Below are 14,825 nucleotides of genomic sequence, written 5' to 3'. Positions count from 1 at the left end.
TAATTGCAAGATGGCTGGCACAGGGGTCTGATGTCTGACTTGACCACAACTCCCATTAAGGCCTTGTCCTCCAAACACCATGCAGCAGTGTCAGCCATCTTGCCAGTACATTTCTACTCACTGTCAGGGAAACATAGTTCCAGGTGGGCTGGTTGTGCTGGGTCGGAGGATGAGTGTTTGCAATGACCACATCTCCCATCAGACCCTGTCCTACACATACCTTCCCACCCAGCACAACCAGCCCACCAGGAAGAATGCTATCCTGACAGTGAGTGAAAATGTACTGGCAAGATGTCTGACATGGCTGCATGATGTTTGGAACAGAAGCCCTTGATGTGAGTTTGAGACAAGTGTGTACATGGCCATAGTTTTGAGCCTTTTGATCTTCATTGTAGGTATGCAGATTATCTGTATTACATACACATCACATGATCTTTGACTATTAGTTTGTTTGAATCAAAAACACTTCATGTTGCTAACTGGAACCATTACAGAGATGTCTGCAGAAGTGTCATTGCTAACTAGTGTGAAATGTAGAGTTCCTACTTCCCAGACTCCATTCCATCAGGTATTCCAAATAAGCCCTCTGGCAGAAGGATGGCATGCGCCTTCTCCTCCCAGGAAGTAAAGTGCACAGGTGGTACATGAGCGTCACCACCACTATGTTGTGCTGACCAGTGTTCTTTGCTGGCCAAGCGTTTGACCCTCTCCCTGACTAGGTACCACCTCTTTTTGATATCATCCACTGTGCGCAGGATAGAGGCTATAGTGTTCACCTTTCTGACTATCCTGTCCCACATCTGATATTTCTGGCTGATGGGGGTCTGTTGGACTAGGATCTCGGAAAAATGTGGCTTTACTTTAAGGATTTCATCAAGAAACACTGTCAATTCCTCATCAGTAAAACGTGGCTGCTTCTTCTTTGACATGGTGAGGGTGAGTGTGAAGGTCAGCGTGAAGGTGAAAAAAAAGGTGTGTCTAAGAAAGGAATCTGAACCCAAAAAGTGATATGTGCAGGTCGTGATGTGAATGTAGTGCATAAGTGTGTGCAGGGCTAAGCGCAATGACTGAAGACAGAGCTCCCTACTTCTCTCAGCAGTATTGTGCAAAGGATCATGGTCTGTTTTTTTTTTTAGATGGATTAGTGGGTGTCTTTACTTTTCAAACTGACATGTGTTTTGTTTTTTGGTGCTAACTATGCTTGTTGATTTATTAGGGCTGATCTTTTCTATTTTCCAATTGCCATGTGGCACACAAACCGCCTTGGATCAGAAACTGCGTTGGAGACATCCTAATCTGATCAGCGGGACAACCTATGCATGCTCGTAGTCGGAATCCCAATGGGACAGCCTTTCCGGCCTACGGGGTCGGATCCGACTCGGTCCCAACTGCCGCGGTCGGGTCGGAATCATCTCTGACCGACGCGGTCAGAGTTTTGCTTGGTATACATCATAATACAGCAGTCAAAGACATCGCGGACTACTCAAGCGGAATGTCACTTTAAAGTGGCTTTATGCTGCCTTGTAAATGAGGGACCCTTTCAAGCTGTATTTAGCATAAAAAAGGGAGGGCAATGGGTGTTGTGGTGGGCACTCCACCGCAACACCCATTGATTTTGACGCTGTCCCCTATTTACAAGGGCAGTGCATATAGGATGAAGTGCCAAAATTAAGACCAGGGAAAACCTGGTCTTCAAAAGCCGAAACGAGGAGAAATGCTTTATTTCACCTGTTTTTTTCTGTTTCCATGTGTGCTGCCTACTGCAGCACACATAGGAACAGCAAATTGGCAATTATTGTTTATGTCCAGGACGGTCCCCTTTCCTGCACATAAACAATCATTTAAAAAAATTGCAGTTTTGCAACTTCTTATGTGTGCTACATGAAGAAGCACACATAGAAGTTACCACATTGCATTTAAATGTAAAGAGTGTTTCTGCAAGAAGGGGGACCTTCCTGCACTTAAACAATTTTCCCCCCAATGCAGACACCCTTGCACTATGGTGCAAGGGTGCCTGTGCTGGCGCTAGGCAGCTGAACTCAGTGCCAGCGCTAGGGGCAACGCAGGAGTGCGCCACATTCTTGTAAATACGGCACATCCCAGCGTTTTCAGAATGGAGAAGTGTGGCGTGAGCAATGTTTGCTTAACACCACACTTCTCTATTCTGCTGTAAATATGCCCCTTAGTGTCTGATTGAATTCAACTATGTTTTGAGGTTTTATAACAGTTTCCGATAACGCTCATATTCACATAAATCATAAGTATATTTCGAAAATTAAAATTAAACTGCGAAACAGTTAGAGTCATACGTAGAAACATCATCAAAATTGCGTACGTTTTATTACATGTTTAGTGGGATTAAACATCTGTAATGGAAAATCTAATTGCACCTCACTGCACACCATTAGCAGATTTATGACCCTGAACACACCCTTCATAAAATGCATTTATTGCATTTTTAATTTTCATTCTTGTTTGTTTTATACCTAACCTTCATCAATAGCCCTAAAAATATAGATTTTTAAAATATAACCTCGAAGTAATTTAATTGTAATGCCTCATCCTTCGTGCATAAGCCACACCAAATTGCTGGTCTGTCAGTCAACATGATTGACAAGTTGTTACCATTTTCTTCCGTACTTCCTTCCTCTTCGGGATTGAAGTCAAGTCCCTCTACTCGGCAGCGATGCTTGGTGTTTCAAATAATTGCACATTGTGTATGCTAATCCCAATTACCGCTTTCTAACTATTTTAGTAAAATGCAATTATATCTCAAATCACGATGTTCTTTGCAATAAATCTGATTATTTTTCTTTTGTATTCGGACATTGTAACTCTCTACGCTGGAAGTAAGTACACGAATATCCAAACAAACAAAATCTAATTTAAATGTATACAGGTTGCTTCTGAGACCACAGTAGCCCAGGAAGTTAGTATGCCGCTTTTGTACGATGTATGCACAGTTTGTGATTGGCCGCCCCATGTGTTCACAGTCGACAACAACAGGTTCAGCATGCATTATGAAATTAAAACAATCGGTACCTCATTGTCAACAATCTTTGCTTAGGATAGCGCCCAAAAAGATTTTTATTCATTTAAATGCTTAACTTTTCCATTTACCATATATTTCAAAATATACTTTGTATAATCAGCTTAATATTTAGGGTATTTATTCGCCATTTGCTAAAACAATTAAAGGTACATGACTTTTAATAATACATTCTGATGCACATGTATCTTTTAACATTAGATGAAGATATTTTCTAGGGAATGAGTGTGGAAGAGTTTTGTTCTATTCTTCTAAAATGGAAGTGAACCACACCTCAAAATAACACATTTGGCATCAAATTTTATGCTGACACTGGGATGGCTGATTTAATATTTAAATTCTGCTCATAGGAGGAGCCTAGCGCTTGACCAAGATGGCCGCGTGAGCTTAGAGCTCCCGAGACCCTCGCGCCCTCCGTTGACTATCCTGTCTCTAATCCTGGCGGTATGCATGGCACCGTGTTGCTGAGTTGTCAGGGAGGCGATTGATACTACCCGCGATCGGATCGCCCATCGGGAACCGGACTTACGACTGGCGAAAGATTGCGGCCTAACTCCCGGAGATGCCAGGGGCTAGAGTTGGCAGGATGCCCGACTCCTAGTTGATCAACAACGGACTGGTGAGGTGTGAACTGTCGGACGGAGGCCCTCGCTCTTTCACTTTCGATTTCGTTCCCTTTGTCTGCCCGGACACTGTAGAGCTCTGGGTGGCTTTATAACCCCAAGGACGCTCGGCGGGCTACTCTGGCAGCACAAGGCGGACCTGCTCACTCCTTATTCCTCTCTCTGAGAGGGAGCGGTCTTCACTGCATTGGACTGCCTGGAGTCCATTATGTCGGGCAAAGCAGAAGGGGATCGGTTGAAGACTAAGTCCACCAGGCGGGGAACGTATTCCCAAGTCAACAGTATGGACCGCTACGCCCTCCTGAAAACATCGCCGAGTGGACCGAGCCAGGCGCCGGATGCCCAGAGGGAGGACTCGCCTGGGACGCCGGAGCTATCCCTGCAGGATGTCATGGGCGCGCTTGATGGGATGCAGACCTCGATGGGGAGGCAATTCGAGGCCCTGGCGCATAAGGTGGATGCCATCCTGGTGGATGTCAATTTGATCCGCTCAGACCTGGGCAAGACAAACGAACGAGTTAAGAACCTGGACCACAAGACCACGGGCCTCGGTGATGATGTCGCAGATTTGCAGAACGAGGTCCGGAAGCTGAGGGCCGAGAGTGACCTCGCCGCCCGCCGGCTGGAGGACTTCGAGAGCCGGTCCAGGCGCAACAACGTGCGCGTCATCGGGGTCCCGGAGTCCTCGGATGAGGCTTCGACGGACCTGCTTGTGGAAGATTTGGTCCTCAATCATCTTAAGCCTAAGGGCCTTGGAAAGTTTTTTGCGGTGGAAAGGGCCCATAGGGTGCCGGGCGGGCGGCCCAAGGCGGGTGCCCCGCCGCGGCCGATTGTCGCCCGGCTCTTTCATTTTCGAGATCGGGACGCTATCCTGCAAGCTTCGAGGGTGACGGGCCCAGTCCCCTTCCAGAATGCGTCGGTGAATTTTTATCCGGACTTCACCCAGCATGTGCAGAGACAGAGACAGAGCTTCCTGGGGGTGAAGCGGAGACTTCGGGAACTGGACCTGAAGTATGCCATGCTTTTCCCCGCCAGACTACGGGTGGTGCATGAAGATCGGACATTCTTTTTTGACTCTCCTGTTATGGCCGACGAATGGCTGGACGCTTTGCCCCGGCGACGGACCGGGGACGACACAGCCGAGCATGGAGACAGTGGCCGGGATGGACAGGGCTGATATCTCAAAGCCGACCTGACTTGATTTAACCATACTTGAAGATTTGGACAGAGTGCAGTAACTGTGGAGGGTTGCGGGAGGACGAGGGGTGCTCTTTTCCTCCCTTAGGGTACTTTTTGTAGATTTTTGTTTTTGTAGGGCGACAGGCACACTGCAAGTTGGGGGGGCTTTTTAAGCTGCAGCAGGGGTGCAGGGTGGGGGGAGTTTTTGGGATTTTGAGTTTGTTGTTGGGGGGTTTATTTCTGCAAGGCATGATGATTATCCTCAGGGCTGTTCCATGGTGGCGCCTCGGGTGTGGGGTGGGCCTCTTTCCGTTTGAGGATGGGGGGTAGAGGCTTAAGTGTTATAAGCTGGAATGTTAATGGTTTGGGGGATCGCATTAAGAGGGGGATTGTTTTGCAATTTTTGAAACGCTCAATGCCAGACGTTGTCCTGCTGCAGGAGACGCATCTCATAGGCAATACGTGCTATGCCCTGAATAGGAAGGGGTATAAATTCATTGCACACTCGGGATTCTCTTCTGGGTCCAGGGGTGTGGGCATCCTCGTTAGAGCATCGCTGCCTTTTGAGGTGGACTCCACCATTGTTGACGATAGGGGGAGGTTTGTGGCGGTGGCGGGGCGGTGGGAAGGAAGGACTTTGGTTTTGGTTTCGGTTTATGTCCCGCCGGCCCTGCAGGCCTCCACATTCGCTGAACTGGGCAGGGCTTTGCTGACTCTCCCGGGGGGAATGCTGGTAGTGGGAGGGGATTTCAACGCTGTGGGTTCCGGACTGTTGGATAGATACCCGCCCAGGGACACAGGGGGGGCTCAGAAATGGCTTCCAGACTTCCTGGATACATTTGGTCTGATAGATTGCTGGAGGCTCCGGCACCCCACACAGAGTCAATACACGTTTCACTCCGGGGCGCATGGTAGCCTCTCCAGGATTGACTACCTGCTCACTCTGGCCGCACATGCCTCGTTGATATCCGAGGCGAGGCACATGGCACGCGGTATCTCTGATCACTCGCCAGTGTGGATCCGGCTGGATCTAGGTCGGGAGGGAGGAGGGAGGGTGGCCCCCATCAACCCATGGTATTTCCGAGACCCCAAGATGCGCAGCGCCCTGGTAAAGAAGGTAGATAATTACTTTAAGGACAATCTGGGAACCGTGGACTCGGCGGTGTCGCTGTGGGAAGCTTTTAAGACCGTGCTTCGGGGGGAAGCCCTTTCCCTTGTGGTGGCTGCCAAGAATCGGAGGGATGGCGAGGTGCGGCAAGTGGAGGAGGAGATTTCGGCCCTTGAGGGGGATATGGAGGAGGAGGTTACAGAGTCCTCATTGCATGAGCTTTGCCTGAAGCAGGCGGAGTATAGAGACCTGGTGACGAACGCCGCTAAGACCCTCAGCAGGGAACAACAGGGCCGCCTGTATGACGTTGGGGATAAGGCAGGGAAACTCCTGGCGTGGTTGGACAGGAAAGAACGGGTCAATAGAGTGGTGCCAGAGTTGATTGGAGAGGGGGGAGAGGCGATTGTGGAACCTGAGGGGATTGTGAAGTGTTTCGCGGAGTATTTTCATAGGGTTTATTCCTCTGTGTCGGACAGGCCGCCCGAGGACTCGTCTGATCTCCTCCGTGATATCGAGTTGCCCTGCCTCTCTGACATAGATAGGGACGATTTGGATGGTGACATCACGGTTGACGAGGTGGCGGGGGCGATTCGCGCGTTGAACTCGGGTAAGGCCTCTGGACCGAATGGACTGCCGATCGACCTGTACAAACTGTTCCCGGATAGGGTCGCCCCTCACCTGCGCGCCATGTTTTTGGAGGCGCGGGGGGATGGGATCCTTCCGTTGGACCAGCGGCTGGCGTCGATCGTGGTCATACATAAAGAGGGTAAACCCCGAGATAGATGCTCCTCCTATCGGCCCATTTCACTCCTCAACGCTGAGCCGAAAATTCTGGCCAAACTCCTGGCTACCCGTTTGATTAGGGTACTTGGCGATTTGGTCCACCCGGATCAATCTGGCTTTATCCCGCACCGAAATACAGCATTGAACCTTAGGCGTCTTCATGGCGTCATCGCCAGGGCGGGCACGCTGCGTGAACCGGCTGTTGTGGCATCTCTTGATGCCACGATGGCCTTTGACACGGTGGAGTGGGCATATTTATGGGCCGTGCTGGCCAAGTTTGGTTTCGGTCGCGGTTTTGTGAGTTGGGTTCGGTTGCTGTACGAGGGGCCACTAGCGAATGTGGTGGTGAATGGACGGGCATCTACTCCGTTTCAGCTTGGTAGGGGTACTCGGCAGGGCTGCCCCCTGTCGCCTCTGTTGTTCGCCCTCGCCCTTGAACCGTTGGCGGCGTGGATACGTTGGCACCCGGATATACGGGGCCTTCGGTGGTCGTCTGATCACGAAGACCGTATTTCGCTTTATGCCGATGATATCCTGCTGTATCTTGCCTCACCTAAGAAGTCACTTATAGTGGTCTGTGACGTACTCGCATCGTTCGGTAGGAACTCGGGGCTTGTGATTAATTGGGGCAAATCGTACTTGTACGTTCTTAGTGGCGAGGTCCCACCGATCCCTAGAACATGTTCGATACAGGTTGCCCAGCAGGGTTTTGTGTATTTGGGGATTTTTATATCCTTGGATCCTGCTGTGCGCTATGAGAGGAATCTGCTCCCCCCCTTGGCACGCTTGAGGCGAGATGTGGAAGGTTGGCGGAGGCTGCCGCTCTCCCTCGTTGGGCGTGCGGCCCTGTTTAAAATGATGTCTCTTCCCCGCTTCCTTTACGCCCTCCAGAACACCTTGGACTGGGTACCGGCCAAATACTTTCGGGAGGTCGAAGGCCTCCAACGGACGTTGCTGTGGGATGGGCGGCCGCGAATAGCTATTTCAAAGTTGACGCTCCCATGGTACGATGGGGGCATTGCGCTCCCAGACATCCGACGGTACTATTGGGCCACGCAGCTGAGCGCGATCAACCATGGGTTTTATGGCCCTGCCCTCAGCCTTGGGTATGCCATGGATAGGTGGCTGCTGCGCGGCGGCAACTACTACAGGGCGTTGTATTCGCGGTCCTTAGACTCGTCCCTCACGGGGCCCACAGGTGTGGCGGTGCGCGTATGGAAGATGGCGACTGACTCGTTGGGCTGGAAGGATAGGCTAACCCTCGCTACCCCGTTGTTTGAATCGGAAAGATTGGGAAGACTCTGGCACACGAAGGGCTTTGATAAGTGGGATCTGATAGGTATATCCAAGGTGGGAGATGTACTGCATAAGGGGAGGGTGAAGTCTTTCGAGGAGTTGCAGACTGAGTTTGAGCTAGGGCCCTCAGAGTATTTCAGGTATATCCAGCTGCGTCACGCCCTCCGATCAGTCCTGGTTGAGGGTGAGAAGGTGCCGGAGTCCTCTCCCCTTGAGGACCGAGTCCTTGATGGTCATATGCCCGAGAGCACGATCTCGCTCATATATAAGAAGTTGATAAACGTCCGGGCAGACTTGCTATTGGGGCTGAGAGAACAGTGGACCAGGGATGGTCTTGAGTTGGATAATGAGGACTGGCAGTCAGCGGTTTCTTCGCCTAAGGAGGTTGCGATCCCGTCGCGTCTGAGGCTGGTGCAGCTTAAAATACTGCACCGGGTGTATGTGACGGGGCCAAGGCTGGTCCGCATGGGATTCTCGGAGGACGGCCTGTGCAGAAGGGGATGTGGTATGGTGGGTACTTTCCTGCACATCATTTGGGAATGTGGTGTCATTGTGGAGTTCTGGAGGAGAGTCCATGCAGTTATGGGGGAGGTGACGGGCATTGTGGTACAGCCGGAGGCGCGGTGCTGCCTCTTGAACGTCTGGGGGCCCACTGACCTCGATGAGGCGCAGACCCAATGGGTGACTCTGGGTAACATGGTAGCTAAAAGGGATATCGCGCGCCTATGGGGCTCCTCGGGACCCCCTACACTGACCGCGTGGAAGGAAAACATGGATTGGAGCATGTTTAGGGAGAAGACGGTCTACTGCTCTAGAGGTCGCCCCCGGAAGTGGCATGCCATCTGGGGGCGGTGGAACCAATACAGGGGGGGAATATGTCTTGCCCCGGACCTGGAACCTCCCGAGGAACAGCTTTCCCCCTGACCTACTTTCCAGCACAGCTTGGTTTTAGTAACTGTTCTGGGCCTCTGCTGTTCCCCTTCTTCCTCCGTACACAGTCTTGTACTTAGTAGACGAGTGGGGTCCGGTCTCCCCTGGGGGCCTCCGCCATGGGCTCTCAATGTCCTTGCCTTGCTGGGGTTTGTTGTTAGTTTTTTCTGTGTTTATTTAAAATTGGACCTTTCGCATTATTCTTTGAACTGCATTGGGGACACATCACTGTATCTAACTTGCAATGCTGCCGAACCTTCGGGCTGTCGGCTGAATAGCTGTGTCCTGAATTTTGAAATAAAGGTTTTCCAAAAAAAAAAAAAAAAAAAAAAAAAAAAAAAAATTCTGCTCATAGAATATGGATTTGTAACTTGAGTCAGGACACTACAGATAGCTAATTTAATATTAGAAAATAATCAATGGGGAGGGAAGGAGAAGCTGTGGTCCATTCGGCTTCCATTCATAGATGCAAAGAATCAATAGGGAGTGGACCACTTGTCCTGTGTCACCAGGGTCTATTTGCTCTTGGTTCCGTCATAAAAGAACCCTCACAACTGTACACAGGCGCGAAGGCGGTATTTACTGGGTCACCGCTAATGTGTACTAGTACAGCATCATCATAGGGTCTTTTTTAGTATGTATGCTGTCCTCCGCCAGGAGGAAGACCAACTGGTAAAACAGTAGCGTCCAGACATGAAAATGAGGGAGGGTAAGGTGTGAGAAGTGCTCTTGATAAAGTGAGATAAAATTCTCTTAATCACTTTTTCTTATGGAACTTTATTGAGAGAATGTTGAAAAAGAGAAAAATAAAAAAAGTTGAAGTAAGGATATAGACCGAGTTACTGGTCTACCGTACTTTCAGGTGTCAAGGATCAAGGTCAACATGTTTCAGCCTTCTGTAAAAGTCTAAAGGCTTTCGTCAGGACCAATCAGAAGGAAAGCGCGTTGTGGCTCCTTAAGTAGTGAATATTATTCACTGATTACAAGTAAAAGGGTCAGATCCATGGTATCTGTACCTCATATGGGTGCAAATTGCACTTCTTGGTGGTACCCGAGAGGCATTCACGGAACTATCTTCGATTCCGTGAAGTCATGGACTTGTTCTGCCTCTGTTCGCGGTATCCCCGGTGACCTGATTTAATATTAGACCTCACGTTCTGGAATATTTTGGGGAACCAGGTGAACATTTTTGCTAAAATATTGTAAGTTAGGGGCATATTTATGAGCCCCTTGAGCAACTGTAGCTTCACTCTTTTTATGAGGTCACGCAATGCCACTTTGCATTGCTTTGAATGGCCTCGTAGATATGGGGGGAGGCAAGACAGTGCAAATCGCTGCTTTGACTTACTCTGAGCTAGGTATGCATTCCATAGGCGCTGCGGTGGGTGTTCCCATACAAAATCCATTGATTTTGACACTTTCCCAGATTTGCAAAACCATGTAAACCTGGGGATGTGCCAAAACCTGACACTTTCCCAGGGGAGGCACAACGAGGAGAAATAACTTTATTTTTCCTTGTTTTTTCCTCTATCCATGTGTGCTGCATTCTGCAGCACACTTGGAAAGAGGAAAAAACCTCTCAGGATTGTTTTTATGCAGGAAAGTACTCGTTCCTGCACAAAAACAACCTGCCGACAACAGAGGCACCTTGCACCATTATGCAATGGTGCCTGCCTTGGCACCAGTCTGTAAAAACAGCACCACTGCAGGGGGAAAGGACAGGAATACAACTTATTGGATAAATACAGTGCATTCCTGCCCTTTCCCTTTGACGCAAGGCAGCACAGAAAGGTGTCTTGCTGCGTTGCCCTATACAAAATTCCCGTAAATGAGGCCCCTAGAGTCCAAGGACAATCCTCATGTGACTGCTGCACTGAAAGTGCTGCTAGAGATCTGATTTGCAAGACTTGTACCCTGAGATGTTTCTTATTTCTGCCTCAGATATTAATTACTCACTCAGGAACAGTCATGGCTGATTCACAGAGCATTTTGAAAGAGATTTGTAATTTACTCATTAATTTCCAGGAGCAGGACAGGCTTATTAAAAAAAAATCTATTCTGTGATTCGCAAAGAATGTTTCCATTAATAAACAACTCAGACTCACTGTGTTTACCTAACTTCCCTCTGTGAGAATCAAATCTACCCACAGGTCAAGATGCTTCACTCACAGAGTAGAACCAGGCAAGTGCCCATGGCTGCACAGCAGAGATCTGTATTCCATAAAGGTAATTGTTTGGTGAGTAGAACCTCTGACTCAGTTATTTCATTTAGTCCAGTTTTATTATTTAAAAAACAAAATGTGATAGGTGGAGGGCTTGAATTAATCACAACCACTGATAATTGCTTGGGGCTTCTTATGGTTTGTTGTATTTTGACCACTGTGCCATTCTAGAAAGAGACTTGTCATATACAAATCAGTCTTGGCCATGATCCTACAGGAACAGTCCAGGACAAACAGCAGGCCAGGTCCCTTTCAAAGGGGAAACTAAGTATCCATAAACTGGTTTCAGCCTTTGTGGCCTTGTCAGTGAGGGGCAGTTTTAATCCTACAGCACAGAGAGCATGGCACCCATGCTGGGGCATTTCCATGGCATGTAGGGTGTCTCACTACAAAAAACAAAAAAGTGATGGGTGGAATTTTTTAATTAATCTTATCAACTAGCTGACAGTGACATTTGTTCCCTCCTCCTTACTTGTAACTCTACTAATGCCTCTGACACTCTCGGCCAAATCCAAACTATTCCTGTGAATCCACATGGAGAACCTAGACATAACACCAGAGTCGTAAACAAAGCCAATATTAAGCATATTACCATCACGCAGACTTCCTCAGCTGATACCATTACCCACCTGAAATGCATGCTACTCAATTGCAGATCTGCTGTTATACACGCACCAGGTATCTCTGACCTCATGAAATCAATCTCGTTACCCTGACAGGTGCCATTGCTAAATGATGCCTCTGTGCCTATAATGGACTTACTAGTCTCCCTTAGTCACAACATCATTAGACTAGTTAGAGCTAACTGACCTGGTGGTGGGGTTGCCTGCATGTACTATAACAATTTCATACTGAAACAGTGACAAACGGTTGCTCTATCCCCTTTCGAATATCAATGCATTCAAATTGCATGTAACAACAGAACCATTTGCAAATTTCACGCAAACTACCATCCACTGGGAAGCAACCTACCATTCATTAAACAAATCATGTAAGTCATCACAGCAAACAATGGACATCAGTATACCCAGAGACTTCAACATACAATGGAATGACTTGAATGACCCTGCAGTGAACAGATTTAAAACCTTTCTATTCGACCATGAGCTTACCCAGATTTGTGACAGACTTACACACAACAAGGGAAGAGGTGTGGGGCCAGGGTGACTGACTCTGGAATCTGGGGATCACCGTTCGATCGCCGGCGGAAGATTAGCTCAGCACTATGTGACTCTGGGCAATAGCTTGCTTAATCTTCCCGACAGCCCCCAGCGCCTAGGGACCCTTACGGGTGATTGTTCGCGCTTTACAAATGTGGACCTTGCACCTAATTGTTGCAAAGGTGGACAACATCCAACATGAATCTATCACCTCTTGTGACTGGACAGATCACCACTGCATCATCTTCCTCATCCCAGATGCTGTGAGTGCAAAAAAGCTCAACTAACAAAACCTAAACATTCCTAAACATTGGAAAAGAAGCTTGAGGAACATCAACCTGAATGATCTGCCTTCCCTCAGCAACAACATCCAACCTCCCCCCCCTCCCTCCCCCCCCCGGTGGATATGGTATTTTTCCAAGTCCTAACAGATCACTACAATACTTCCATTATGAACATCCTAGACTCAATTGTGCCCTTACAACTAAAAGAATGTCCACCAAAGACTCCAAACCATAGTTCAATGACAGCCTAAATGCAGAAAGACGCAATCTGAGAAGAGCGGAACAACATGGAGATTCTCTCCATTCATCGAGCACCTAAAATGCTTAAGATTGGTGAGGAGTACCTATGAAAAAATGCATCAGAAGTTTGAAAGTACATTTCTTTAGAACCTAACTAGATATAGCCAAAAACCGAACTAAAAATCTTTTTGAACTTGTCAAAACCAATTGAATAATCAACCGAATCCTTATATAAATAAGGACTGCAAGGATTTTGCATCCTTCTTCCTCAGAGAGATGGAAATAATTTAAAATGACTTGCAGACAACAAGGGAGCTCCTTCCAGATATACCATACATTAACCTCTCTCCTCCATGGATTGCTGAGCTACCTGGTCTCCCAGGGCACAACACCAAAAACAACATGTCTTGGAATAAATTCAAAACCTTCAATGAAAGCCACAATTTTACAGCGCTGAAACCCTCAAATCACTTCAATGACCTGTTACCATTGAATATCTACTGGGAGATCAAGATAGTAAATGCCTCGCTTGGTCAAGGCGCTATCCCAGAATGCCTAAAAGTAGGGCAGGAAACCCCTATTCTAAAGAAACCCACTGCAGATCTCTCAGACCTAAACAACGTACGCCCAATTTCCAACATTCTGACTTTGGTGAAGCACCTTCAAAAATGTGTACAGGTCCAACTTTGCAAACACATAGAACAATTCCAACTTCTAGCTCAATTCCAATCTGGCTTCCATCAAGGCCAGAGCACAGAATCAAGACTCATGGACATAGTGGACGAATTGCTAAAAATGCTGGCTCAGAACGAATCCTAGTCCTCCAAAACATATTGTTTACATTCAATACAGTTATACATGATAGTCTCTTAGACTTAATTGAATGGACGATGAGGCTTTCAGAGTCTGTGCTAAATTGGTTCACCTTGTTTCTCCACAACAAATCTCAAAGAATCAAGGTTAACCAGTCTCTGTCCAATGCCAGACCATTCACGTTAGAGGTCTTTCAGGGGTCCTCTTTTTCACCTACTCTTTTCAACCTATTCGTTGAGCCTCTAGCTGAAACATTGAAATCCTCCAACATTAATTTTCACATTTATGCTGATGACACCCAATTGCACTTGACATTTCTTCCCCAGAAGATATTAGGTCCCTCAACACAACTCTGTGAAAAAAACTAAATCTGGCTGACCCACAACCACCTCAAAATATATGCCATCAATACAGAATTTTTCTTAATAGTCCCACCCAAACATGCTGCCAAGATCGAATTATGAATGAAGCATCTAACTCCTCCTTACTCTTCACCACGCATTATGGATTCCACTAGATCTCTGGGAATAATACTTGACAAGAACATGAACATGCAGGAGCACATCAGAACCGCCATCAAAGGTGCAAACTACCAAATAAACATTTTCAGGCAATGAAAACCCTTCCTACCCCATGACCACTTCAAATCTGTGGTCCAAGCCCTAGTCAATCCAAGGTTGGATTATGGAAGTTCAACTCTTTGTGGCGTTCCTAAATCCAAACTGGCACCTCCAAGGGCCTTTCTTAATGCTGTTGCTAGGCTCATTACAGGAACAAAAAGAAACAAACATATCCCGGATCTAAAATCCCTAAACTGGCTCCCATATGAGGCAATAATGCAACTAAAAGTTGCTTACTTGGCCCATAAAACATTACACTATAACACCCCAAAGTACTTGGCACAAAAACTAGAATTATCTGGTGGATGCAGATCCTCTAGAAGCACCAGCACCTTGTTGTTGAAACCACATAACTGTCATAAAAAGATAACTTGCAACAGTCTTCTCAGGTATTACCCAGAGAATTTGGAACTCCCTAACCACCTGAAATCAGACTGACCTCCTCAAATGCATCTTTCAAAAAAGAAGTTAAAATATTGCTTATGTACACATTTCTGCTCTGGGTTACACAGTTTGAC

General features: G+C 47.5%; 1 protein-coding gene across 1 annotated transcript; it reads right to left on the bottom strand.

The window, feature by feature from the left end:
• Positions 1-542: 542 nt before the first annotated feature.
• LOC146831534 (nuclear apoptosis-inducing factor 1-like) lies at positions 543-929 on the bottom strand. Its single transcript, XM_085603933.1, has one exon. The coding sequence runs from the start codon at positions 927-929 to the stop codon at positions 543-545; it is 387 nt and encodes a 128-aa protein (XP_085460059.1).
• Positions 930-14,825: the final 13,896 nt, after the last annotated feature.

Source organism: Triturus cristatus, chromosome 5_1 (assembly GCF_964204655.1).
Source record: "Triturus cristatus chromosome 5_1, aTriCri1.1, whole genome shotgun sequence".
NCBI lineage: Eukaryota > Metazoa > Chordata > Amphibia > Caudata > Salamandridae > Triturus > Triturus cristatus.
Note: the sequence above shows the minus strand (reverse complement) of the source record. Positions and strands in the feature narration are given on the sequence as shown.